The sequence below is a fragment of the Aaosphaeria arxii genome, assembly GCF_010015735.1.
Source record: "Aaosphaeria arxii CBS 175.79 unplaced genomic scaffold BU24scaffold_8, whole genome shotgun sequence".
In the NCBI taxonomy this organism is placed as follows: Eukaryota; Fungi; Ascomycota; class Dothideomycetes; order Pleosporales; genus Aaosphaeria; species Aaosphaeria arxii.
This window is the reverse complement of record NW_022983481.1, coordinates 1,132,651-1,157,887: the sequence shown is the minus strand read 5'-3', so window position 1 is coordinate 1,157,887 and position 25,237 is coordinate 1,132,651. Positions and strand designations below refer to the sequence as shown.

The 25,237-nt window shown below is 52.3% G+C and overlaps 9 protein-coding genes across 9 annotated transcripts; 4 read left to right on the top strand and 5 right to left on the bottom strand.

Moving 5' to 3' along the window:
• Nucleotides 1–1,946: 1,946 nt before the first annotated feature.
• BU24DRAFT_352838 (uncharacterized protein) lies at nt 1,947–2,528 on the top strand (the record flags this gene model as incomplete). Its single annotated transcript, XM_033523752.1, has 2 exons — nt 1,947–2,106; nt 2,191–2,528. 2 exons carry the CDS (start codon nt 1,947–1,949, stop codon nt 2,526–2,528), a joined length of 498 nt encoding a protein of 165 aa, XP_033380556.1.
• Nucleotides 2,529–3,432: 904 nt separating this feature from the next.
• BU24DRAFT_397149 (MOSC-domain-containing protein) lies at nt 3,433–5,254 on the bottom strand. Its single transcript, XM_033525333.1, has 4 exons — nt 4,775–5,254; nt 4,620–4,701; nt 3,712–4,566; nt 3,433–3,637 (listed from the first exon to the last, which is right to left on the bottom strand). The coding sequence occupies exons 1-4, from the start codon at nt 4,964–4,966 to the stop codon at nt 3,612–3,614; spliced, it is 1,155 nt and encodes a 384-aa protein (XP_033380555.1). The 5' UTR covers nt 4,967–5,254; the 3' UTR covers nt 3,433–3,611.
• A 2,264-nt stretch (nt 5,255–7,518) lies between these two features.
• Nucleotides 7,519–9,474, top strand: BU24DRAFT_465776 (FabD/lysophospholipase-like protein; the record flags this gene model as incomplete). Its single annotated transcript, XM_033532306.1, has 3 exons — nt 7,519–7,585; nt 7,635–8,199; nt 8,259–9,474. 3 exons carry the CDS (start codon nt 7,519–7,521, stop codon nt 9,472–9,474), a joined length of 1,848 nt encoding a protein of 615 aa, XP_033380554.1.
• A 709-nt stretch (nt 9,475–10,183) lies between these two features.
• Nucleotides 10,184–11,775, bottom strand: BU24DRAFT_375792 (putative quinone oxidoreductase). Its single transcript, XM_033524604.1, has 3 exons — nt 11,367–11,775; nt 10,938–11,296; nt 10,184–10,877 (listed from the first exon to the last, which is right to left on the bottom strand). Exons 1-3 carry the CDS (start codon nt 11,389–11,391, stop codon nt 10,251–10,253), a joined length of 1,011 nt encoding a protein of 336 aa, XP_033380553.1. The 5' UTR covers nt 11,392–11,775; the 3' UTR covers nt 10,184–10,250.
• A 204-nt stretch (nt 11,776–11,979) lies between these two features.
• Nucleotides 11,980–14,254, bottom strand: BU24DRAFT_426064 (replication protein-like protein A 70 kDa DNA-binding subunit). The gene is made up of 4 exons (XM_033528886.1): nt 14,173–14,254; nt 13,962–14,122; nt 12,360–13,902; nt 11,980–12,307 (listed from the first exon to the last, which is right to left on the bottom strand). The coding sequence occupies exons 1-4, from the start codon at nt 14,205–14,207 to the stop codon at nt 12,193–12,195; spliced, it is 1,854 nt and encodes a 617-aa protein (XP_033380552.1). The 5' UTR covers nt 14,208–14,254; the 3' UTR covers nt 11,980–12,192.
• Nucleotides 14,255–14,554: 300 nt separating this feature from the next.
• On the top strand, nt 14,555–16,037 carry BU24DRAFT_426063 (alpha/beta-hydrolase). Its single transcript, XM_033528885.1, has 4 exons — nt 14,555–14,604; nt 14,777–14,804; nt 14,861–14,883; nt 14,939–16,037. The coding sequence occupies exon 4, from the start codon at nt 15,005–15,007 to the stop codon at nt 15,845–15,847; it is 843 nt and encodes a 280-aa protein (XP_033380551.1). The 5' UTR covers nt 14,555–14,604; nt 14,777–14,804; nt 14,861–14,883; nt 14,939–15,004; the 3' UTR covers nt 15,848–16,037.
• Nucleotides 15,989–17,190, bottom strand: BU24DRAFT_272435 (GINS complex, Sld5 component). The gene is made up of 2 exons (XM_033522603.1): nt 16,590–17,190; nt 15,989–16,493 (listed from the first exon to the last, which is right to left on the bottom strand). The coding sequence occupies exons 1-2, from the start codon at nt 16,890–16,892 to the stop codon at nt 16,131–16,133; spliced, it is 666 nt and encodes a 221-aa protein (XP_033380550.1). The 5' UTR covers nt 16,893–17,190; the 3' UTR covers nt 15,989–16,130.
• Nucleotides 17,191–18,145: 955 nt separating this feature from the next.
• BU24DRAFT_272369 (Rhodanese-like protein) lies at nt 18,146–20,668 on the bottom strand. Its single transcript, XM_033522602.1, has 5 exons — nt 20,072–20,668; nt 19,933–20,000; nt 19,602–19,875; nt 18,798–19,544; nt 18,146–18,745 (listed from the first exon to the last, which is right to left on the bottom strand). Exons 1-5 carry the CDS (start codon nt 20,311–20,313, stop codon nt 18,367–18,369), a joined length of 1,710 nt encoding a protein of 569 aa, XP_033380549.1. The 5' UTR covers nt 20,314–20,668; the 3' UTR covers nt 18,146–18,366.
• Nucleotides 20,669–23,250: 2,582 nt separating this feature from the next.
• Nucleotides 23,251–23,935, top strand: BU24DRAFT_465770 (uncharacterized protein; the record flags this gene model as incomplete). The annotated part of the gene is made up of 2 exons (XM_033532305.1): nt 23,251–23,435; nt 23,596–23,935. 2 exons carry the CDS (start codon nt 23,251–23,253, stop codon nt 23,933–23,935), a joined length of 525 nt encoding a protein of 174 aa, XP_033380548.1.
• Nucleotides 23,936–25,237: the final 1,302 nt, after the last annotated feature.

Here is a 25,237-nt window from a genome sequence, read left to right as displayed (position 1 = left end):
GGGTTACAGACAGGTATCTTAGTGCATGCCTTTGGGTTGGTGACCATTTTCTCAGACATCCATTCCAATCCTAAGCAAACTTTGCCCATCTATTCCATAACAGATACCTAGGTAGTCAGATATCGTAGGAGGTTTCAGGGGAGTTGTAGTATTGTGCTACGCAACTGGGGGATTTTAAGTGATGAGATCATCCCGCTCCCGCATCTCACAAGCGATCATTAGAAGGGGGCGGCGGACCCATCAGCGGCAATCGGTTCAACCCGCCGCATAACCACGGTTTGTAGCCGCCTTAGTGTGTACTACGAGCATCTACTTAGGGACACAGTACGCCATACTCCGTACAATATTGTTGAAACCCTAATCATCAAGCCAACATACTCATACTTTCTGTAGGCAGCAGCATACACAAGGTGGTCGTAGGATGTTTTCTGCCTCAGGTTTGTGAGTGATCCTGAACATTTCCCCTGCCAAAATTCTAATTTCCCACGGCGGCAGTGCTCATCACAAGACCGATGATGTATTTACCGATCAGTTACGGAATAGTATGACTATGGATGAAGAGAAGAGTCATCTGCACCAGTACCCCGTATAAAGAGTCGATCGCTCGCCCGACTCAATGATGGGTGACTGGTGACTCCTGACATCGACAGTCATCCGGTACCATACATGAGTACTCGGTAGATGTTACGTTACCCCTTGCGTGGCATAACCTCTATTTACCTGCCTTTGATGGAAATGAGGCCAATAGAGATCGTTACATCGCGAGGAAAATTTTGTGGGTTGTTATCACGCAAGGCTGGAGCCCACTGGGAACCTCCTCTGGAGTAGTCACGGTGTCGTCCGTACTCCGTACCGACCACAGAGTGACTAGATCTTGTGTAGGTAGGCACCTCGTAGGTAGTACCGCAGTAGGCTGTGGAAGATATGCCTGGAACTGCTTACCCTTCTAGATTGATCCGTCACGTTCTGTCTGTCACACGGAAGGTCATCTTCTCCTGCTTACTTTCATTATTTCCCAATTCGGCTTTATCATAACCGCAAATGCCAGGCATGAAAGGCAGAGGTAGAGCCTAAGGGTTATCAGAGGTTATTGGTAGCATCCATCGGTGTTGATTACTAACTCGTAATAGAGAGAAGTGAGAAAGAACTAACATAATGATCTTGATAATCGACCATCTCGTCTTCCTACATAGCCCCATCGGTGAATGCCGAAGATGACAATCATCACCAGCCACAGTACAGCCCAAGCCACGACGCCACCATTTCACATTCGTCATTCGTCAACGTCTCCGTCGTCTGGACTGGCCTTTTCTCATTCTCAGCCTAACTGTGATTGGATGGTCGTGTCACAAATCCACCGATCAATACAATCGTCCCATTGGTCAACATTTCCCACGCCCAATGCCTTCCATTCATCCACCCATTCATCATCATCCAACCATTCCATTCATTCATCCCTTGCGACACAAACTCTTAGTCACTGCGCCTCAATCGTGACGCTCTGCTGTTCTTTCAGCAAGCCAGACTCTGAATCAGGATTCTCACTCCACTCCACTCCACGTCCTCCGCTTGCCTCAACATCGCCTTTGCCTTGCCTTGCCGTACCCTACCATAACTCTAACTAACTCCGTCCGCTCACGCCGCCATCTTCTCGCCGTTTCCATTCTCCCTTCATCACCAGACTTCGCTTGCTCTGCCACCTTCCGCCGCCCATATACAAACGCAGGCAAAGAACTATTGTCCGTAAATTCGCATTCCAAACAGAACGTTCCCGACGTCCACAAATATATTCCACGCCCGCACACCGAACCCACGCCCTACGTAACCTCCGTTTCAGCCCCGTTCATTGCTTTCGGTCAACTCATCGCTATCACATCTCCACCATCGTCACCGTCCACCGTCACCGTCGCAATAGTCACTATCTCAACCACAGTACACTCATGACCATGACTTGGAAAAGTTCCTCCACGTCCTCGTCAAAGGCGAGCTCGCTGTTCGGTCTAGACGAGGACGACACATCCAAAATATTGGTTTACAAGTATCGCTCGGGCTCAAAAGCGCTCGAGGTGTCGTCACAGCATGATCTGTGTAAGGCTTTAGACCACGGTATGTTACCCACCAGCATCACCACCACCCGTGGTTGATGTATCATTGTTCACCTTCTGACTTTGAGGGCGCCCGCCCGTACAGATCCCAACCTAGAGTATATGCGCGTCACCAAGAAGCCCATCCCGAGAGGCAACAGCAGGTTAGAGGTCTTCGGCGAGGATCTCATGATGCCTGAGGACCAAAAGAAGTACGCCGAGAAGCCGACACTGAAGTCCTCTCTCGCCAACGTCGGGCTCCCTTCCACCGCCTACTGGAAACGACTGCTGTTCAACTCCTTTCCCGAACTATATATCGTTTCGAAGTCGATATCCCCTAGTAATTCTCCCAACAACTCTCCCGAGAACTCTCAGCACGTCAGCCCTTCGACGACGTTCCCCGTGGACAACGCGCATCCCTTACAGGACCCGCAGGCGTCGTAGAGATGTGCTTTCGCCGCGGATAGTGGGCTCAACGATCCGTACAACGTTCCAGTCGATCCCAAGAACGGGCATCCGACTGTGCGATCACGCCGTGAAGATTTTGTCTCACTCCTCCATCCACTCCTCGCTCACGGCTGCCTATCGCGGCCTGACAAACGGGGGCTTCAAACTCCTGTTCCAGGCTTCCAATATATACCCAACTTCACCGTATCTTGCCCCATCCAGCCGCACAAGCCACAAGCACATCTCGACGCAGTCCTGCGTACAGCCTTCTCTCAATACGTTGCAATACACCGCATTGCATAACTTTCCTTGTATCGATACCCTAACGTCACATGTTTTTCCAGCGAGCTTTCGAGCGGGCGGGCGCTGCCTGCCCAGGTGTTCTGGTTTCTAACGGTCCTTTTTTCTGGTGAATTACTTCGTGCCCTACCATACTATCATCGGGGGGTTCCAACAATCCTATGTTCCTATTCTACCCTAGGCGTTGACGAAAAATCTCAAACGACACCCGGGCGGCTATAGCGATCGAGACTGTATTGTACTCTCGCGCCTGGTGCTATTCTCCATCCTTAATTGATTTCCTATTGTTTTGGAGGACTTTTCCTTTTGTTTGGGGGGAGGTGGATGAAAAGGACAGTCGCTTAATGTAAAGATTTTTGGCGAGGGCTATTTATGAATTGACAATTGAAACCAATGACTATGACTATTTACCTTGTCCTTCCTCGTGTCATCTCATCTAGCATCGTGATCTTATAATTCCCCAACTCTTACTCAACGTCCTCCACCATCCCACCCCTCATATCATCATCTTGTTCGTCCGCTTTATAAGTACTAAGAAATTGAAAGTGATCTTCTGCCTTCGCTACCGTTGATTTATCCTCGCAGTCACATAAGTTCACTCCCCTTCTCTTTCTTTCAGTGGGTTAGTCGATGGAGAGGGGACAAGCACATGCTACTCCTAGTCTCATCTTCGTCGCTGTCTTTGAGTGACAGTGAGATGGTACGTCACTGGATTCTCTGAACGGATAGATTGGAAGGAATTGATTGTTTTTTATTTGATGTGAGTATCGACTGATTGATCTACATCTTTTGCAGCGCTTTCCAACCTGATAGACACAATTAGCAATAGTCCCCCAACTCGACATCTCCCCGCCCTTCGCCCAAGGAGAAGAAAACTCACTAAAAACAGTAGGCTTAACATTAAACCTCGTAACCCTCGCCGTATCGCCCACCCTCAACCTCCTCTCCCCTCCATTCCCCTCATCCCAGAAACTATACCTGCCAAACACAGGACTATACTTCGTCCCGATATCGATCCGCCTGTCCTTCTGCAGCAACTTGAGCACCGTCCCCTCGGGCCCGGTACCGTACTTTCCAGTGTTGTAGTCGACGTTGAGGCTCGCGCAGCGGCCGCAGTTGTGCGAGGTGTGGAGAATGGTGCCGGAGATATCGATGCGCGACCAGTAGTCTTCTTCCCAGGCGGATTCGGCGCCAGAGAGGATGATGTTGGGGCGGAATTTCGTGGGGTCCATTTGCAGGGCCCCGGGGAGGCGGGAGGAGACGTCGGCGACGGAGGTGCTGGAGATGAGGAGGAAGGGCGCGCAGTCTGCGAAGCCGATTTGGGGGGTCTTGGTGAAGGGGGAGAAGGGGGGGAGGAAGGACTTGGTGGGTTGGAGGTCGGTGAAGAGGACGGAGCGGCGGTGGGGGCCGAGGTAGGCGAGGACGACGGGGTAGGTGAAGCAGGTGGTGAACCAGGCGTTGATGTGGGAGGGCATCTTGTAGGCTTGCGTTTTGCTGGTGTAGAGGTCGACTTCGAGGGTCGGGAGGGTGGTGGTGTCGGGTTCGAGGGGGATGGTGATGGAGTTGGTTTTGGAGCTTCCCGGCGCGGTGAATTCGACGTTGATGGATCCTGAGTCCTTGGAGTCTTCGGATGGGAGCGTGATGCTGGTTAGGAAGCGGCACATTTCTGGTATGCGTGAGACCTGCATGTTTTGATAGATTCCGTCGTCGTTAACTTTGAGGAGCATGAATCGGCCTGGGGATCGGGAGTTAGCAATGCATGGTCGAGATGGGATTTGAGACGCCTACGATCATAGTCGAATCCATCCTTGGTGGCTACCGCTTCGGAGACTTGCGCTCCTCTCAGCGATTTGATGGGATATACATAGATCTTGGTCACGCGAGTCAGTATGAAGCATGTTGAAGCATCGCGCAATGGCGATTTGCTAGATTGGCCAACTTACCTCTGAGATCTTCAGATCATTAAACTTGTGCAGAGACGGAGGTTGAGTCCTCAAAAGGAAATAGATACCAAGGTGGATGATGATTAGGATCGCAAGGGCGACAAGTGGATTCCGGACGAGGTATTTGACGGAGTTCTCGAGGAATTCGTCAGTTCCTTCGAAGAACTGTTCAAGATCCCACGAGGGAGCCATTGTCTGGAATTACGGAATTGGCAATCGTACAATTGCTGGTCAAGGACGAAGATATATAAAAGTCCTGCACAAGACTATTTGTTCAAGCGAGAAAGAAAAGGGAAATCATGTCAATAGCACGCCTTTGGCAAGTCTTGGAGATATCGGTTGCGCCATCCGAGAGCATATCTGGCCCACGTGTTCGGCAAGTGACATTAGACAAGACCGAGGGAAGGACTGGGCAAAGTCGCGGCTCCGCTAACAAAGTGAGAAATAGGATTGGCGGGGTAGCTTAACAGCTTGGTATTGCTGGGCTGTTTTTTCTTCTTTCTTTCAAGAGCCGTCTCGAATCTTGAGAGACAGATTCCATATTGAGTTGAAGAGAAGAAAACAATGCTCCAAGCAGAATCAAGTGGGTATCGCGATCGAGTCGCTATAGATTCGTCACAACTTCATAAGGACGGATGCATACCCGAGATGTGGAATAAGTTAGACCAGTCTTGGTTGATGTATATCCTATTGTAGACACCGTCAACTATTTGTTGAAGTAATTAGCAGTTGGAATGTTTACAACCTAGATGCATTAATACAGCACAGCTCAAAGGGTCGATGATACAAGTAGTCCCGTAACGTATACTACGATGTATCGAGTACTCAATGTTCACAGCAAGATGTATGTTCGCCCTACCAGGAGGTACTACTGGTACCTAGGACGAACCGACCGACCATTCGTTCGGACTTCGCGATGAAGCAGTGTATGATAGACAAACCGTTATGCAGAATGTAGAGAGGCGAAACATGATGTGCAATGCTTAAAGTCGTCAATCACATCTACATTTGAAACCCGATGTGCGAGCACAGTACAAGTAGTCGGTGAGAAAGGCGAAAGAGGTCACGAGCATCGTTCAAGTAATTATGACCGTTATGGCAAATGGGTAATCAAGTACCTCGTAACGGTGAGTTGTCGGTTGGTTGGTCGGTCCCTGGGAGCTGGGAGGAGGGCGATGGCGGGTCAGCGCGTAGCCGGCGCAGGGACGGACGATCTATACCGGACGACCGAATGGGCGACCGAATGGAAAGGCGACGAGTTGGGTAGAGTTGAGGCGGTTCACGCAGACGAGGAGGTGCATACCAGGATGAATGATGGTGGCACATGGAGTCATAGAGTGGAGGTGACTTGGATGGTCACTTTGCTTCTTGGGAGGTGCGGTGAGGGAAGTGTTGGTTGGTTGCTAAGGTAGTGGAGAGCAGGCGAAGTGTGGCCGAAGTGTGGCGAAGCAGGCCAAAATGCCAGGGAATGTCCAGGGAATGTCCAGGGAATGTCCAGGGAATGTCAAGGGAACTGGCGGCGAGTCGTAGGGCCAAGCTGGAGATACCGATGCTGATTCTCATGGCGAAGGCGATGGCGTTGCTGATGACCTTGTCGGTGGGGAGTCATAATGTGCGTGTGTATGTATTGGGCATGTATACAGTCTGTGTGACTAGAGTCTAGAAATGACAGCGAACTGTTGTTCCGGTATCCAAACATCATGTAACTAACTAAACGACTAACGAGGAGGAATAATGAATAATACTTTGATCCAAGGTAGACTGGATAATGAATTTAGGTACCGAGTAGTTAGTGCCCGATGGTTTCTGTAGTATTCTTGTGGATTTCTTATGTATTCTTGTGGGTAGACAAGCTGAAGATACTTCAATGTATTGTATTAGTTAGAGTTAGAGGACTTGGTGGGCCCCGTCAGTGACGTTTTCCCACCAGTTGTCGCCGCAGTTGCACCTTCCCGCTGTGTACCTTCCTCGTACTGAACCGTACCTTCCGTGGTTCACGTTCTATTTCAACACTTCTTCACTAAACTATTACACTCACAACTAACTATTCCGTTGCACTCCGTACACAATAACTATACTATACTATACTATACACACTCCAAACACAATCGTTTCTCCTTCACATCCAAGCACTTCTCCTCCATTCCACCACTACCATCATCAATAATCCTTCAACGGATCTTCACCCTCCAGGCTACGGACTCCCTCCTCACCCACGCTTCATCCTCAGTTACAAGCTAGGATCCTCCGCATTTCCGTACCTCTTACCTACTGTGTACCTACACCTACACCTACACCTACACCTACTGTGCCGAACCCTCCTCAAAGCCTAATAACCCATTCGCCGTCAGCCTCACCAGGCACACTCCGTCCCTCCACCTTCCCACCGCTTACTAGTACCACCACCACCCACCCAACTACCCAACTACCCAGCTACGCCGCTAAACATCCTTTCTCACACCTCACCGTTACGCGGCCCTTCATTTTTCTTCCACTTCATTTCCTATTCACACTTACTGCCACTTGTATCTTTTGTTGTGAGTCTTGAGCTTCGAGTCTTGAGTCTTGCGTCTTAGAAGCATACACCACCCAGCTCCACCTGTCACACACCCGCCATCTGTGCGCTTGACTGTGCGCTTGACTCGGCCTGTGACGTCTGCACGCCCTCTTCTGCTCTCCCATTTACCACGCCGGAGTCGCCGCCACTCCACCACGACTCTGTGCATTCTCTACTCTTCTTCACCATGGCGAACAGCGGCATTCGACGGAAGGACACAACCAAAGGTCCACCGCTGCGCATCCTCTCCCTCGGTTCGTTTCCCCTCGGCTCTTCACATGTCACCTACTAACTCAGCTACAGATGGCGGAGGCGTGCGCGGCTACTCTATGCTAATTATCTTGCAAGAGTTGATGCACAGAACATTTGTCGAAATAGAAGGACGAGCGCCTAAGCGACACGAAATTCCCAAGCCATGCGACCACTTCGACTTGATTGCAGGCACGGGCACCGGAGGGTTGATCGCAATCATGTTGGGCAGGCTGCGACTCGACGTGGACACTTGCAAGGACGTGTACGTTCGCATGACGAAGAGAGTCTTCGAGACGGACAAGACATTCGCCGGCATACCCTACCGATCCACCTTATTCAAAGCCTCCAAGTTGGAGGAAGCTATCATGGAGTGCGTGCGCGAGCATACGATCTACGACGATGAAGGCAACGATGCGCCCGATGCAATGTCCTCCAGTGTGGACTTGAAGACGCCCATGACGCCTGGAAGCGCCATGGGCAGTGTCCATCGAAGTCCGAGCACTGCCAGCAGGTACAGCCAGATCGGAATGACGCCCGTCAACATGCGCATGGCCGCTTTGAAGTGGGGCAATCCGAGTGCAAGGCTGTACGACGTTCGGGAAGAACGAACGAAGACGTGAGTGAATGATCCCAATGGCTGGCCTAGCATTCCCAGCATGAACTAACATCTCTCAGCGCCGTTACAGCCGTATACAAAGGCTCCAAAAAGGGCGGCAACGGACAAATCCTCCTCCGATCCTACGACTCCCGCAAAGAGCCCGCCATTGAACCCAACGCGACCATCTGGCAGGCCGGTCGCGCAACCTGCGCCACCGCCCTAGCTTTCAAACCAATTCAGGTCGGCCAATCCGTGTTTCTGGACGAAGGTGCGGGAAAGTACAACCCGGCGCCGCAAATCCTCGACGAAGCCGTGTGCAACGAATGGCCCGGTCGCGAAGTCGGCGTCTTCATCAGCATTGGAACGGGAAAGCGACCAGAGGGCACGACCCAACAACAGCACCTTTGGTGGGAAGACTTTGTTTCGAGCGGCGTTGGCGACTTTGCAGAAGCCAGGAGGAGGTTGATCGGCAAGATTGAAGATTGCGAAAAGATTCACCAATCTATGAAGGACCATCTGGCCAAACGTCAAGTGAACCCGGAGCATTACTACCGTCTCAATGTCAATGTTGGAGTGGGCGAGTTCGGCATGAACGAGTGGAATCGACTGGCGGAGATCAGCACCAACACCCGCATGTACCTCTCGGAGCAGGACGTGCAGAGCAAGAATCTGGACGCCTCTGCAAAACTCGCCCGCATCCACCGTGCGAAGCAAAGATGGGAACGCGCAGAGCGGGAAAGGGCGAACGGTACGCCTACGTTGAGAGACCCAAGAGACGCAAATAGTTATCGCCAGCGGCCGTTACCCAGTATTCCTGATGCTCCGACATTCGCCGTAGAGCTACCAGCAGAAGATGTCACGCCAGGTTTATACGCACACAACCAGCATCACCCCGCCCACTCTCGAAGCCCTTCAGATGAGAAGTTCCTCGTCGTCTCCTCAGACGAATATCCGCAACCACTCAACGGCGACGTCCAACCTCGCCACTCTGGCGAGCTCTTCTCGGATCGCCGTTCAGACGAACAATTCCACGTAGACGATCGCCCGTCCATACACAGCTCTCCAAGTCTGAGCTTCACCGAGGTCCACCGACAGAGCCCACCGCCGCTGCCACCCAAGACTCCTTTGCAATCAGATAACTCAAAGTATGCACGACTCAACGGGCCACCCGTGCTGCCCCCAGCAGGTGTGTCAAGGCCCCGGCCTCCACCAGGTGCTCCATTACCATATCCCGACACGGATGGACCGCCGCCTATTGTCAACAAGGCCACAAAACCTGAATTTTCACGATAAACATAGACGTTCGAGACCATCGAATCGATGGAAAAGGAACCGGTGTAATGATGATGTCAATGGCCCTTGCATTGCTCGCTTCGCGATATGATGGGTAATGATCTGATGGCCTCGCTTAACGAATCTCTTGACTCTCTTACCATCTTTGGATATTTAACGATGTTCGACGCGCAGATCTTGTCAGAAGCGTTTTATTTTCCCGAAAGCATAATCTAGCAAAGCATATCCGCTTCCATTTTGGGAGACGGTGTCTACATGGGTGTGGGTTGTGAGAGGTTTCCTTATGTTTTTTTTTAGATACCCTTTCAGCTGTAATCACCATCTTGCATATTTACGATCAAATTGTTCTATACGTTCTGTGCTATACCATGCCCTGTGAACCATGCTTTGTGGATATGTTACCAATGCTATGTAAATGACCATCCTGTGCGTTAGAGCCGTCCACTGTTAGCATTCTGCCGAATTTACATCACTTCAAATGAAATAAAATCATGTTAGCTTGCTGGATTCCCGATCACTTCCACCCTGTTCTCCCAGTCCAATACCTGTGCATGTTACCTACATGATAGGAAGGCATCTCGCCAATAGTATACTTGGCATACATAGCCTACATCATTTCATGGAAGTTGAAGGCATATAGGTGTTTACATAAACACCATTATCAAAGACATGTGTATATAGACATATATTCATATATTTATTCATAAGCCATCAACACACCCAAACCACTATCTACAAATCCCCTCAAACCCCCTCCCAAGACCCTCATACCTTAACTACGAAATCGTACAAATAACCTTCCCCGTCGTCTCATTCCTCTCCAGCACGCCCTGCGCCTCCTGTATCCTCTCCCAGTCAAACACCCTATCAACCAGCACCTTAAACCGCCCGTCCACAAACCTCGGCAGCGCATGCTCTACCAGCTGATCCCTCAACTTCCCCTGATACACCTCGTCCCTACTCCTCAAACTGCTCCCCTTGAACGTAATCCTCTTCCGTATGAACGCCCCAATGTCCGTACCGTCAGGCACCCTCGTACCCCCCAGGAACCCCAAGTTGACGATAATCCCGTCGCGCGCCACGGCGTCGAGATTCTGCGCGAAGTACTCCCCGCCGACGAAGTCGATGATGATGTCGACGCCCTTGCCGTCTGTCGCTTTCAGCACCTCGGCGGCCCAGTCGGACGTCTTGGCGTTGAAGGCTGCCGTCGCGCCGAGCGTGGAGACCGCGAAGTCGCATTTTGCGTCGGAGCGCGCGGTCGCGTAGACGGCGGAGGCGCCGTCGGCGACGGAGAGTTGGATTCCGGCGATGGAGACGGAGGACGCGCCCGCGTGCCAGAGGATGGACTTGCCGGGGGTGAAGTGCGAGACGAGGTAGAGGGCTTGGGTGGCGGTTATCCAGGTCTGTTATGAGGTCGTCAGTTAGTCGGATTGGTTCTTCTTTTGGAGGGGGGGATATCATACCTCAGGGATACCAGCGCACTGCTCCCAGCTCAGCTCCTTCGGCTTGTGCACCAGCATGTGCGTGCTGACCGCGATGTACTCCGCGTACGCGCCCCCGTACGCGAGCCCGAACACCTCGTCGCCGACCTGGAACCCCTTCTCGGGGCTCGAGCCGAGCTCCTCGATGATGCCGGAGAACTCGACGCCCAGGGTCTTGGGTGCTTGTGGCGGGAGAGGGTAGTCGCCCTCGCGCTGCACGAGATCCATGCGGTTGAGGCCGAAGGCTTTGATTTTGACGAGGGCTTGGGCGTTGGTGGGGACCGGCTTGGGGATCGAGGCGATGTACAGGTTTTCGATCGGCCCCTTGCCGTCTTTGATTTCTGGGTGAGGGGGGTGGTTAGTGACTTGTGGTGCGGATGGTGGTTTTGGGGGAGATGAGTGTGTACGAACCTACTGCTCGCATGGATGCGGACATCTTGCGTGTATGGTGGTGGTTTTGATAGATGGGATTATGAGGACGAGGTGGGTGGATGATGTAGTGTGTAGAAGGAGGTTGAGAGTTGATGTTGAAATGTATTGAATATCGACTTCTCAAGCTTCAATTGACCTCTTTAAGAACAGTTGCAGTTCCAATATCCCCCTCCTTTTCTGATTGTTAATCAAGCAACCGATACGTATGCTTCCTCGAGCTCGGAACGGCTTAGGGTCGTGATGTGCGTCAGCTAGCGATTGCGAGATCTCGAGCTTGACTGTTATGGATGTAGATCCGGGTATATCTCATCGAAGACTCCCCGTTTTCTAGAAAGTTTAGCGAGAAATATAGCGATACAGTCTGGTGGAGTTACCCGCAATTGAAGATGGTTGCTCGTAGGGCTGTGGTATTTCCCGTTCCTGAGGGGTAGCGATGACCTCACAGGGCTGACTGCTCGGGCCGCGGACTCCCGCGTTGCGGTAAGATAGCCCATCAAGGAGTAGCCGCAATTATAAAGCATCGACCAGGGCGCTGTTGAGCCTCACAACGCTCTCGTATCCGGATAACCAGGAAAAGCATCTAAATTGATTTGAAACTCGTGGGCATTGTGTTTATGATTATATGTAAAAATCTATACACATCTAGCAAGACTGATTCGGTGGGCACAATGACATGCCCCATCTGGTCCAACACACCGTTGTTGCAATATCGTCAGGCAATGTACAGCACACTCATTGGACGACAAAGCCCAGCAACTTCGCATTACAATATTTCCCATGTTCGTCAAAGTACATGATCGCTGAATTACTGAACAAACAAGCTGTTGTCGTCGACGTTGTACTGCTTGATAAGCTCCGCCAGCTTGTTTGCCTCTGCAGCAAAGTTGAGGGTGTTGATGCTTTGTACCTGGTATCGTGCCCTGGATGCTTCGTCAGTGAAAGTACTCGTCAACAGTGTGCGATTCAGCTTACTTGGGCTGGTCCTGGAAAGTCTCCATCCTTTCTCGGACCCTGAAGATATAAGTTCGGCAGGTTGCCTCTTGCATGAGAGCGCTGAATTTCCCTTCATCCTCCTTCATGGCAACCGCCTCGTTTGCTGACATGCCTAAAATTGTTCGTCCACCGTCGTCGAACATGCTCAGCCAGAGCGAACCAGTATGGTCCCCGACACTCACTCTGAGGACATAGCGGTACTCTGGCTTGGGGAACTTCATCTGGCACTTCTCGCACCACCATTCGTCAGGATTTTCCTCGATGACTTTCTTGTTGCAATTGGGTGTCTGGCAGGCTGGGTAGGCAATCGTCGAGTTGTGTGAAACAAAAAGCACAGAGGCCTTGATGTTGTAATATGTCGGTGTGTCTTGCATATAGGCCTCCTCTTCTATGACTTGCGAGATCAACTTGTAGTCTTGCTTTCCTCCGCCGCCAGATTTCATGGAGTTTTGGTGTGTGGCGAATTGAACGGTACTGCCTACACCGTCATACCAGCCTCGCAACTTATGTGCCTCATCGATGTCAGGCTCAATGGACATCGATCCTGATGCGAGAAGACTAAGGCTTCGACCACCAAAGTCTGATACCTTTACTCCTTTGAATGCAATCACCGACTCGAGAGGCGCTTCGAATGTCTGAGCCACATTGCCCCAGACGGTGAGTCTGACCGATGTCTGAGAGTCGTCGGCAATGGTGAGTTCTCGTTTATTGAAGTCCTTGTTGGTAGTCTTCGAAGTGATTGTCGAAACCTCGCCAACCTCCTTCAACACACCAAGTGTGTCAATCGTGGTGTCCTTCTCGACCGACTCAAGGTCACCAATCTTGGTGAAGTTGTATCGTATCTGGGGCGCATTCTCCTGATCCTCAGCCTTTGCAACCTCCGTATCCCGCTCGAACTGGAGTTCATAATCGTTTGGCAGATTAGAGAACTGCTTCTTGGCGAGCGATACCCTGCACGGTGCCGATATGTAGTAGACGGTTCCTTCCTGGAATATGGAGAAGAGCTTTTCCGCAACATCATTGAACGCAGTTCCCCTGATCTCGCCCGTCTCATCAAGCAGATTGACGCTGAACAGCTTCCCCTCGCCCTTCGTATTATGCCACGTCTTCATGTCGCCCTTGTGTGTGCAGCGTGCTCGAATCGTCCATTTGTGCTGGTATGGCGAGAGAGATTCGATGGGGTAGAGGTTTGGATATGTGGACGGACGGCTCTGGTGGTGGGGAAGCGATCGACCCTGCTGTTGCTGTTGCTGCTGTGGCTGCTGCTGCTGCTGTTGAGGCTGGGCTGGCTTGTTGCCGTAGAAGTTATTGCCGGAGATAGCTGCAGGTTGCTGCTTGGTGTCCTCCTTGAGTTCGAGCGCCTCCGGCTGCCCAAACTTGTCGGGCTCGCCGTACTCCGAAAGCACATCCAACTCCATGAGGATGAGAATCTTCTTCTCTTTTACTTGTTGTGCGTTGAACTTCAGAAGCTTCACGATTGAGCCTTTCTTCAGTTTGCCAGAGGTCACGATGTCGTTGATACCTGTAGATGATTAATTTCAGGTTCGACGCTGAAGAGATTGAGGTCTGGTTGGTACGTACCTGTCGCGATCATGGTCTGAATAAAGTTCTGGATATCACTCAACACCACGCGGAAACGCTGCACGGAATTTGAGTCGCCCGCCTTGGGATCCATCGGCCTGATCTGCACGCATTGCAATATAGGATGCTCGACGCTGTTTCCATCTTGGCTGAAAATGCCCCTGTATACCATTAATTTCTCTCAAATGTACAAAGGCCTGATCCAATATACCTGATAGCACCTTGTGTGATAGCCTGCTCTGCCATGGTCGTAAATCCTTCTTGGTTGAATGGGGAGAAGAAGTCGTGTTTGGTGGCAAGTAGAAAGGTGGGTTAACGTCGTGTGGGACGCGTTTTCTGAAAGCGCGTCGCGCACGTGATGGTCGTCAGCCCCGCAATAAGCGAAATGGGCTTGGGGGCCTACGTAATTGGATTGGACCCCAAACTCGAAACACCAAGTGCTTAGCTGCTATTGCTACTGCTGCGACACTCCTACCAACATAGAAAGAACGACGAACATACACGGCAAACCATGGCTGACAACGATATCGCAACGAGAGCGCCCGAGAGCGATGCGCAGGAGACGAGCGCAGAGCAGACCAAGCAAGAAGAGCAGAGCGTCTTTCCTGGCGACACTCGAGCGCAAGATGGACCAAGCATGGGCGTAAGTTATAGAGAGGGTTCTCAGGTCATGTTGGCTTTTTGATAGTTCGAACTTTGAACCACTGGAAGAGACATTTTCATAACTACTGGTTCGAACTATCAAAAAGGCAATACGATCTGGGAACCCTACATAAGAATCAATCAACCTCGGACGTTATAACTGACCTACATAGGAACATTGCACGACCGACAGACCAACCCGTACGTCCGCAAACCTCCCACATCAGACACAAAAGCAACCCACTAACCCACCCCAGCAACCGGAGAAGTCCCCTCAGGCGTCCGTCCTCTCCTCTCCCTCATCACCCCAATCACTGAAAGCTAACCTTTCCCAGGAAATCACAAAGCTGGGCGGCGTAGATGTACAGGCCCCCCCTCCCTCCTCGCAGCAACCATAACCCATGAAACCCCCCATCACCACACTCGCTGAATCGCTTTTTCTCCCACAGGTATACATCGCCAAACCGTCCGACTACCCGCACTCCCCCTCGAAGCTCCTGCTGCTGCTCACGGGCGGCACGGGCGTACAGTCGACGAACAACCAGCTGCAGGCGGACAAGTTCGCGTCCGAGGGCTACCTAGTGCTCATGCCGGACCAGTTCGACAACGACCCGGCGCCGAATTCCGTCGACATGAGCAAGGTCGAGGAGCAGACGTCGTGGCTGGAGTCGATCAAGATGAGGACGGCTGAGGGCGTCAAGGCGTTTCTGATCGACATGTGGCTTGCGAGACATACGCCCGAGAAGGTGCTTCCGCTGCTACGGAAGGTCATCGACAGCGCGAGGGACGAATTCGCGGATGCGATTGCCAACGGTGGGGGGATTTACGGCGTTGGGTACTGTTTCGGCGCGAGGTACATTCTTCTGTTGTCAGGTGAGCACGCGGACACCGTTGCGTGGGGCCAAGCGGCGCCTAAGGACGAGGAAGAAGGAGCTCTGAAGAAAGACCCCGTCATCAAGGCCGCCGCCATCGCGCACGGCACAATGGTCACGAAGGAGGAGCTCGAGGCCGTGAAGGTCCCCACGTACATCGCAGCCGCGGAGAACGACCCCTTGTTCTCGGAAGACGAGGTCATCACGCCGGGGAGGAGAGCCCTCGAGAAGAACGGCGTCGAGCACGAGGTCCAGATGTTCCAGGGCGTGCCCCACGGCTTCGCGGTGCTGGGCGACTACGACGACCCCAAGATCAAGCAGTCGCAGGCGCAGGCGTACGGACAGATGCTCGGCTGGATCCAGGGACATTAGATCTGTTTCCGTGGCGTGTGTGTGCTGTGCAATTGGCTGGTTTTTCATGATGTCTTTTGATTGTGTGTGCTTTTCTCATTATGTGCATCCTTCGAGTCTAAATCTTCCGAAGGCTGGGTATATATAGGCGTTGCGAACGGCTCTTCTCATAGCAGCAATCTCTCAAAAATCCAAGCAAATCTCCTCAACCTCCTCTCCCCCTTCTTTCCCACCTCTTCAATCACTCCCTTCAAAATCCTTCCCCTCACCCAAAAACCAACTCCCAACTCCGAACCCTCGCAGTTCAAATCAACTCTACATCCCCCCCGAGCACCCACGCCCTAATAGCACTCCACCTCACCACCGAAACATCCCCCCTCCGCATCTCAAACCGCGTCCCCGTCCCCTCGACATAAACCTGCCCGACATCCCTCAAACACCTCACAAACACCGCCCTATCCTCGTCCGGCTTGTCCACCATGCTGACGCCCCCCGTCGTGTCGTCGAGCCGCTGCAGCGCGGCGGGGAACTGCGAGAGGAACGAGGCCGAGAAGTGCGATGACAGCAGCGCTTGGTGCGTCGTCAGGTACTTGTGCTCCGAGGGTGAGAGGAGGGTGGGTTGGCTGGTCGTGTAGAGGTTGAGTATGTGGAGGGGGTGTGCGTCGATCTGTCTCACTTTGTTAGCCCATCTGTCTCCTGCTCCCTCCTTCATATCAAAACCCCCCCCAAAAAAAACCCTTAAAGAGTGACATGTCAAGCTCACCTTAGCAATACGCCCCCTCACCAATCCCCTTACGAGAAACCGCACCCTCTCGAGTTCCGTCTGGAGAATAATCATGCGGAAGTTGGTCCGGGGGTCCGCGTCCCCCGCGTGCTCCTCGATCGTCTCGATCTGCTCGCGGATGGCCTCGAGCACGCGGTCGAGCAGCGCGGACGGGTAGGGGAGGAGTTCCGGGCAGGTGCGCTCGGCGACGAAGGAGCGGGTTAGGGATTGCAGATCGGAGAGGCGTTGGTGGGAGGGCGTGGGCGGGGCGACGACGGAGGCGAGGAGGTCGGATATGTCCATTTTGGTTTTGCTTTGAAGGAAGGAGGGAGGGGGTGGTGGTGTTGGTCGCGAGGTGAGGTGAGGTGCGGCGATGAGGTGGGGTTGAGATGGGTACGTCTGCTCGAAGCGAGAGGGTTATGAGGTGTGTGGAGAAGTAAGACGCGGGCTGTGATGTCGTTCGCAGTAGCGCTTCATCTGTAGGAGCCACGCCGGGAAGGAAGGCGGGTGCTGCGTTGGCAATTGGATCAGAAAGTTTTTTTGACGTGCATGAAGTCGTGCGTGAACTGGTGATGCCGAGAGTTTTTGGAGCTCCTGCGCGCGACGCGAGCGACGTGCTGTGCTGCGGGGCAGGGATGTGGGGTGGTTAGCATTGTTAGATCTAATGATCGACCGCTAGTGGGTGCGCAATTGCGATTCGTCATGTTAGTTTGAATGTCCATCCTCGAGTCCAACTGTCTTGAAAATTGCAAGGGAAAGTACAATGCAGTCACACAGCATCACGCAAGGTTCAAGATGTGTAGCTTAATTGATATTTAGTTTGATTCCTTGTGAATGCGCAATCAGACTCCACCATCGTCCATCCACTACATTACGACGAGGTACCTATGCCAACTCCGTTTCTTGCTCTCTCTGCGGCAAGGCTTGCCCACCATATATACAGAGATGTGGCCTTTTACACGCCCACAATTTAAGCCTACAGAGGAGCAAAGACAAGTAGATAAGTACACCGAAGAACGGACAAGTGGAAACTACCGAGGGGGAACACTGAGAAGCCCTTTGTAAACAGCCCAGACAGAGAGGATGCAGATAAAGAGAAGCTGAATTCGGAAATGGGGCTTCTGTATGATGACAGGTACCGATGTGACTTAGAGAAAAAGGAAAGGATGTTGTGACAGTGATGATTTGTGTGTGTGCATGTGTGTTTGGTGATGAGGTTATGGATGAAGGCTCATAGGCCACATACCATATGTGCTCGTGATGGTTCTTTAGATTTTTCTGGTGAACGTGATCGAGAGCGAGAGCACTTCTCGGCTCTGCGGGTAAAGGGGGCATAGTAAAAATCCGTATGGGGATGAGACATGAATAACAAAAGAAACAAAAGGGTCGCTATGCAGTCGTATAGGCTTGCAATGCATAGGATGCTGAAAACGAGAAGGGGTATCCAGCACACTGCTCGCGAGAATGGTAAATCGTGCCCTGGCCGATTGAGCCGAGGGATAGAATGCAAAAAAAGAAATGGCATCGGAGTTACAGTTGCGTACTGGCCGACGAACTGGGTGTGTTCTTGTCCGTCCGGAAGCCTTGAATTCGAAACAAATATGGGCAGAAATGGTATCGCTGTAAACGCCACAGGGGTAAAGGTAAATACCCAAAACGCCAGTGCTGCAAGTTCGAGATGCCGCCGTCAATCCATAACGCCATGAATAAAGTTGATATGCCATGAAAAGCATAGCTGACTATCGTGAGAAGATCGTGGGGCTGAACCCGCCACGGCTTAGTATGAGGCCATTCGGCGGGCGCCGCCTAGTCGTCCCATGGTGTGGGTGTCGTCAAATCCGAGAGTAAGGACTCCGCCGCTCTTTGACCGGCCAATGGCAGTAGGGCTGTCCTCCATCTGACAGGACTTCTGACCGAAGGCGAAGGTCTGGGCACGGCTCAGTTTAGAGCGCTGACGGAGCTTGTTCATGCCACGTTCGCAGGCATTTTCATGCTCTTTGGCATCCATGCGAAGGTAGTTCTGAGGAAAGCATCGAGACCGATGAGACTCGTAGAAGCCACTGTATCCACCGTCGAGGATGTACACCTCGGGGTAGGAGAGCTGTGGATAGCGGAACGAGTTGACCTTGCGGTCCTCATGACGGACGAATTTGGCCCTACTGGTTGTTAGGATGTGGCAGGTGGGCAGAGTCTACATCATCAACTTACATGAGCGGTGCACGATGCGCGGAGTATTCGCAGTGGAAGACGAGGAGAGTGTTGGGTGTGGTCACGCCGTTGGCGAAGAGCTCCTGGGCGAGTTGCTCCTTTTCGCAGAAGTTCACGGCACCTTCAATGTGGCCTCCTTCGTATTCATACTCGAAGCGACAATCAACAATAACTGTCTTATCAAACATGTTGTTGTAATCACCATTGAGCACACTGATCAAGGTGGAGTGTTCGATGCGAGGAAGGCTGTCAGGCTCATTCTCGGGGACGAAGCTAGGGAGTTTCAAAGCAGGGGTATCATCAACATCCATGACCGATTGCAGGCTGCTAGGCGTGTAATTGGCGGTGTCCTCCTTCTGGTTCATCACATCACCAGGGTGTTCATACATGCTGAGAGACCTCCTGAACTTGCTGGGACGGCGGGAGGGAGGACCGGCAGGCTTCCTCACATGGGCTGCAAGAGGGGAACCATTGGCACGAGCCAGCCCGGAATTGAGGCTGAACTTGGGCTTCGAAGCACCAAGAAGGGGGTTGCCAAAGGGCTTGCGCTCTTGGGGGGGCGAAGGGGCGAAGCACTCGTCCAAAGAGGGCGTGGACATGCTTGGGAAGGCATCGAGACCGGCACCGAACTTGAAAGCAGGCAGAGTATCCTTCTCTCTGGTCTCTCTGGACTTGAATGACACGGTGTTGGTCGAGTAGTTCTTGGTCCTACTGAGACTCGGGCGGATCAGGATCGACTTCCTTCGCCTATAACAATACGATCAGTCAAGCCGCAATGGCAACTCCCACGCACAAAAAACTCACTCGGCAGCAGACACAGGACGCGGCACCTCCAAAAGGGGTGCTGGGAACTGGGTAGGAGTCGGAAGCTCGCACGGGGAAAGCATATCGTCCTCGTTGGCAGGCGTCCTTTCGGGAGAGGGTGACTTGGGACGAGGTTCAGAGATGAAGCTGAAAGGTGCTTTATGTGGCAGAGGAGAGATGTCCATTGAGTCGGGGACAAAGCTAGGAGACGATAAAGGAATAGGTGGTGTTGTGACGCCTTCCCATCTGACAGGAGGGGTCGTTGTTCCTTCTCCTTGAGGTACGTTCAGTTCTTTGTTCCCAGAAAAGCCCAACGCAAGCAAAGCCTTACCTCGATTGTTCTGAGTCTTGAAAGCATTCGATGTGAAGAGAGATCGGCGAGGCGTTACGAATTGAGGGCTGTGACGGAGGTTAGCAAAGAAAAAGGAGGCTCCCTGAGTGCGATGGTGGGATGCAAGGGCGGGTAGTACCTTTGATCGACGTGCAGATTTGAGGACATGTCTGCAGCTAAGCTCGCAGTCGGAGAAGACCCTCGCAGCGGCTGCAAGGTGAAGTAATCCAAATTGGGTTTCTTCATGCTCATGTCTCTGAAATTGAAGCTCTTCGGTCCGAAGCTGCGTTGGCCAAAGTTTGACGTAGGCAGGTCTCGGCGGAAGCCCCACGCGGGAATGGGAGGCGGGTGCATGGCAGCCAGGGGTGATGACATCTCCATGATGGGCGGTTGTAGGAATTGGTTATGATGAGGATGATGAGGATGAAAAAGGTCCAGTCGGTGGTAGGGGTAACGGAGGTGAACGAAGGTGCGGCGGTTTCTTTGACCTTTGTTGCTCGACTCACACACGTGCGGAAGTTGAGGATGACAACGACTACTACTATAGTACTGCTACTGTAGTGCAGGGTACTGTAGGCGATAAAACATATACGACAAGAAAATGAATTCCAATCTGTAAGATGATGTTCGCTGTAGATGTTGTCTCAACCGTACCGCAACTAGGTGAGGAGTGCCGAGAGAGAAGCTATGGTTGTGCAGGTGACATATGGATAGCTAGCACTGTTGGCGTGGGCGTGGTGGTTGATTGATGTTGGTGGTGGTAGCGTGTGGTTGCTGGGGGGAAGGAGCGAGAGTAGGTTTGGTAGCGACGGGGCCCTTTTTCTCCGACCTTTTTTCACACTCTTCTGTCGTCTTTCTTTCTTAGATCTCGTCTGGTTCTGTTCCAATGCAACGACCCAATGTTCCACTGTTGTTAGTATCTTCGACCTGAACCCTGATGAAAAATGAAAGAGAGAGAGAGGAGAGGAGGAGGAGGAGGAGTAAAGAGTGTGGGAGAAGAGGACTTCTTAGGGACGAAGCAGGTCGGAGAGAGAAGAGAGAGAGAGAGGGACAGAGGGAGGTGATGAATGAGATAGCTTCAGCTAGCTTGGTTACTGGTAACTAGGTTCAAGGTTACTAGGGTAGTGATGGGTATGGGTAGTGAGGTTAGAGGGAAGCAATGGGAGCTTTGAGGATGCCGAGCTGCACGTCGTCTCTGCAGCAACCTTGAATCCTGGTGTGGTCCTTAGTACAGTAGGGGAGGAGCAGGTACTTGGTTGGCCAGGTACTGGTAGGGACAGGTAGGGAGGGAACCCACACAACTCACCTGAATGGGTTAGGAAGAGTAAGAGCTGGGATCCCGGCGCCTGGCAAGGAAGAGCATATTGCAAGGGTAATTATGACTACGACCAGGGCAGGCAGGGCAGGCAGGGCAAGGGAACAGAGGATAGGTGGGCCTGAATCACTCCTCTCTACCACCCTCTCTCTCTCTTGCTGTTCCTCACCCAACTACGGAGTAATAATACTGCGAACCTATTGTATGTACAGTCATTGCTAGCTGTGCGTAATTGTGTACTCGAGTACTCGGTATATTGAGTTATTCCCATACGTTACCATCTATATTCCTTCTTCACCTCAACTCCATTCAGATAGAATCATACATGTACGGAGTACATAGTTATCTGCAAAGCAAAGCCTCTTCCTTCCCCTTCTTCTTCTGCATGTTGGTGGTGGTCGCCGGTCAAACTAACCCACCCACGCAGCCAGCCAGCCTTGAGCCAACCTACCACAGCCCCCCTCTCCTACAGCTCTCTCCACAACCATACAGTAGCTCCATCTCGCCCATCCCGTCAACCCACCAATATCATCACTGGCCCTACGGATGTTGCAGCGGGAAGAACCTCGCTTGCCCTGAACCTCTCACATCATGCAACTCCTACTTGCTGCTAGAATAAACTTGCTTGCTTGCCTGCTTGCTTGCCTGCTTGCTTGCTGCGCATGTTTGCAGGCAATTAGTCGGGCCTTGATTGCCCATCCAAGCAATGCACGTATGCACGCATGCAACACTAATTCCCTCCATGCATACAAATCCGGTATCCAGTCGTAAAACTGATGTAATAATATCGGATTGAGCCCATCTATAGCAAAACATCAACACACGCTACGCTTCAGCAATACTCTTCGCCCAGCAACCTGCATTCAAATCAGGTCAACAATGGTGATCCGTCTTGTCATCCGCTCTTGAGTCTTCCCACCACAATGACCACAATGACCGCACACACACCAGTGACACCACAGACACGCACTGCGTGTGAGCAAGACCTGCTTGCTTGCTTCCATCCGATCTCGATCACGCCTTATGGCTTATGGGCGTAACGCAGCTAATCCCACCCCGCGTCTAGGTAGATAGACACACAGTAGCTCCCAATCTATCGATCCAGCAGTCATGAGGTAGATACGCTCGTTAGCTACCGAGTAGTTCGCTCGGATTTCCATGGCTACTATCTCGGCATCTGAGTAAACAATCGTTCATCGCCTGTGGCTCCCACGCGCCATTGATTGCTTTTCCCTTTCCCTTATCCGACTTTCCTTTCCTTTGCTCCACGATGGTGGGTCAACACGATCAAAAACTAAACAGTAGTTGAAGAAGAAAAAAATCCCTTCCGCATACGCCCCATCGTTCAACCCCAATTTCTATCTAACGCGCTCCGTCGCAGTGGGCGGCGCTGCTTCAATGCGAATAGTCACGGTATTTACTGCAGCTATGCAGCAAGTTGCCGGTCCTTTGGCGGGCCGTTGCTCTCTGCTCTGCTTCTTTTTCTGCTTCTGGCGTTCTTGCGAACCCACACGCTTTGCCCCGGTTGCCAGGCAAGAAAAAATTTGGCACGGAGCTTGCTGCTACGGGCATATCCCCAGTAACAAAACGTGTGAAACGCACTCAATTCTCCCGCTTGGGAACAAGCCCGTCAGACGTGGGCTCATCTTGTACGCGAGCATGCGTGCGTAGTTATCCTACTCTGGAATAAAGATATTATTCTCTTTTTTTTCTTCTCCCTTCCCTTCCATGCTCCATCCAACAGACTTCCGCCGCCGGCGCCCTGCGTCGTACCATTCGGTCCCATCCCCTAGGGTACCACGAATTCCAGAGACACGCCAGCGGCTCTGCGCTGGATCTTTCTGTACCTGGAATCCTGGATTGATAGACATACATACAATAGGCAAGCGTCCAACACTCGTTCGGCGCCTAAACCTGGCCGCCCACCAGCAGCTGCCGTCAATCAATCCTCTCCGTCCACAAACGGCCTGATTCGTCGTTTCGTCTGCGAGAGGTCTTTCGTCATGGTCCTTGAACAGTGCACCCGCCGCTGGCAGGGAAACCTCGAGGTGGTCTTGGTCAATGGCATTCGGTTGGCCAGAGGCCCGGAGCCCACCCGCCGTCACGTCGAGGATTACCCCCTTGGAGACCCTGATTGGGCAGGACGGGAGATGCTCGTCTCTGAATTCGTGCAGCGTTGCCCGGAGTCGTAGGCGCTTCTGAATAGTGCTTAAAAGAGAGATGGGTTCCGCAGACGGCCCGTGATTTCACGGCCTTAAACCCATATGAGCCTGCATAAAACCGGATAGGACGACGAGCTAAGCCTGTCCATCTCTCCTCGAGGATCGGTCTGCTCGCTGGATAATCAGCGATTTCGATGTTTCAGACGTCATTCTCCGCGAGGCTGCTCTTGATCTTCCAAGTTTGATGCTATTTATCGAGGCTCTTAAGGCCAACAATCCAAATTGGGATTGCCATGTCAATCAATTGCCCTCTCCACAACAAAATCGAAAAATAGCTGGCGCTGGCGCAACCTCGAGCAATCCGAACTGGTCGAAGCGATTCCTGATCACTCTCGGAGCTGCCGGGGGATGGTTGCTGTGGATGCGTCGCGGGCGGGCTGAAAAGCTGTTCGAGAACGCGGCGGTTGTTGCTATGACATGCAAGGAAAATGGAGCCACAACCGCGCATACGGGGGGCACCGTATGATGGCTAATAGCTATGAAGAGCAACACGACGTGCACAATTCTTTCACAACGAGCACCCGTCTCATCCTAATTCCCTTTCAGACCCCACCAAACAGCCGGTGACCCCTCACCTCAACTTGCAGAGTGCAGAAACTGACCGGCCGCAGCGGTGCGCTTGCAGGGTTTGCTTGGGAGCTGTGGGACCTCCAGACACTGGGCGGAGGCATAGTCGCGTGCTGTTCCTGGGGAGACGCGACTCATTTTCGTAAACAAACCCGCCGAATGTGCCAGATCCCGTGACCCAACACCTGCGCCCAGCCGACCTTAATTACTTTAACTGCTACCCCAACGGAGGGAGGAGGATGCAAAGCAACATGGATACTTTCCAAATCCTGCCCTAGTCCATCTGGATTCTGCAGAGAGTCACGTTTCAAGTCTTCTTGACGCTGCAGGGCGATGGAATCTCTTCACTCGTGCTCAGCTGTCTGTCAGATTGTCCCGCCTCTGGGAACGACCGGCTTCGGCGGCCCTTGTCCTGACTCCTACCAATGCTACTGCTCCTTCTCCAGGGTAGCTAGAAGATTATCTCGCGCGAGCTATTCGAGTGCGAACTCGCGAACCGTTGCCGCAGCCTCCAGCTCAGCTGACGAAGCATAACGAGGCGGCTCCGGCCATATGGGCAACCGGCGTTTTGAGTCTTGACTTGAAGTGTGATGGGCATGGAACAGCATACCACTGGATGCAACATGCACGGCACAGAGAGAGAGAGAGATCAGGCACTGATTACGAGTTCCGATAAGCATATTTCATGCGATGCCTCCCGTCGTGATAGGTGGCAACGCTCAATTGCGATTGCACAATTCCTTCCCGTCTGCGGGCGAATCAGACGTCAAAGGTCGAGGTTCGCCCAACTCGCCCAGCATCGATTTATTTTAGAAATCTGCTCTCGCGAGTTTCAGTTCACAATTTTGTGGGTCGACCATCACGACCGCCAGGCCATGGGTCTGTTGGATCTGCGAACAGGGCCCTTGGACGGCTGAATTGAGGGGGGTTTGAAGGGCCTCAAAACAGAAAAGAACGCGGAGTAAATTGATCATATGTCGGCCGGCCTTAACCGAGGGTTCGCAGCCATCTTGTTGCCATTGCTCTCCGAACATACGAGAGAATGTAACTACAAAAGTTATAGAGCTTACATGAGACAACAATAGATAAACCACATGATTGAGGCTGACGTGCCCCACAAAGCAACACAGGATTCGAAGTCAATTAATCCTTTGCTTACTCGTTCGGCTGTTGGTGGGTGTTCGTTTTCCTATGTGGGTGA

Bases quoted from the DNA above. Each gene is read 5' to 3' on its own strand.
- BU24DRAFT_397149 (XM_033525333.1), bottom strand. From the start codon at position 4,966: ATGGCTCCCTCGTGGGATCTTGAACAGTTCTTCGAAGGAACTGACGAA. The intron at 4,567-4,619 runs GTAGGCGTCTCA...CCCGATCCCCAG, and splicing joins GGATGGATTCGACTATGATC to GCCGATTCATGCTCCTCAAA. The intron at 3,638-3,711 runs GTGAGTTTTCTT...TGTGTCTATCAG, and splicing joins TGTTAAGCCTACTGTTTTTA to GTTGGAAAGCGCTGCAAAAG.
- BU24DRAFT_375792 (XM_033524604.1), bottom strand. From the start codon at position 11,391: ATGTCCGCATCCATGCGAGCAGTAG. The intron at 11,297-11,366 runs GTTCGTACACAC...CCCCTCACCCAG, and splicing joins CGCATCCATGCGAGCAGTAG to AAATCAAAGACGGCAAGGGG. The intron at 10,878-10,937 runs GTATGATATCCC...ACCTCATAACAG, and splicing joins AGTGCGCTGGTATCCCTGAG to ACCTGGATAACCGCCACCCA.
- BU24DRAFT_426064 (XM_033528886.1), bottom strand. From the start codon at position 14,207: ATGGCAGAGCAGGCTATCACACAAGGTGCTATCAG. The intron at 14,123-14,172 runs GTATATTGGATC...AATGGTATACAG, and splicing joins ATCACACAAGGTGCTATCAG to GGGCATTTTCAGCCAAGATG. The intron at 13,903-13,961 runs GTACGTACCAAC...AATCATCTACAG, and splicing joins TCAGACCATGATCGCGACAG to GTATCAACGACATCGTGACC.
- BU24DRAFT_426063 (XM_033528885.1), top strand. From the start codon at position 15,005: ATGAAACCCCCCATCACCACACTCGCTGAATCGCTTTTTCTCCCACAG.
- BU24DRAFT_272435 (XM_033522603.1), bottom strand. From the start codon at position 16,892: ATGGACATATCCGACCTCCTCGCCTCCGTCGTCGCCCCGCCCACGCCC. The intron at 16,494-16,589 runs GTGAGCTTGACA...AAAGTGAGACAG, and splicing joins TGAGGGGGCGTATTGCTAAG to ATCGACGCACACCCCCTCCA.
- BU24DRAFT_272369 (XM_033522602.1), bottom strand. From the start codon at position 20,313: ATGGAGATGTCATCACCCCTGGCTGCCATGCACCCGCCTCCCATTCCC. The intron at 20,001-20,071 runs GTACTACCCGCC...CCTCCGTCACAG, and splicing joins AATCTGCACGTCGATCAAAG to CCCTCAATTCGTAACGCCTC. The intron at 18,746-18,797 runs GTAAGTTGATGA...AACAACCAGTAG, and splicing joins GCGCATCGTGCACCGCTCAT to GGCCAAATTCGTCCGTCATG.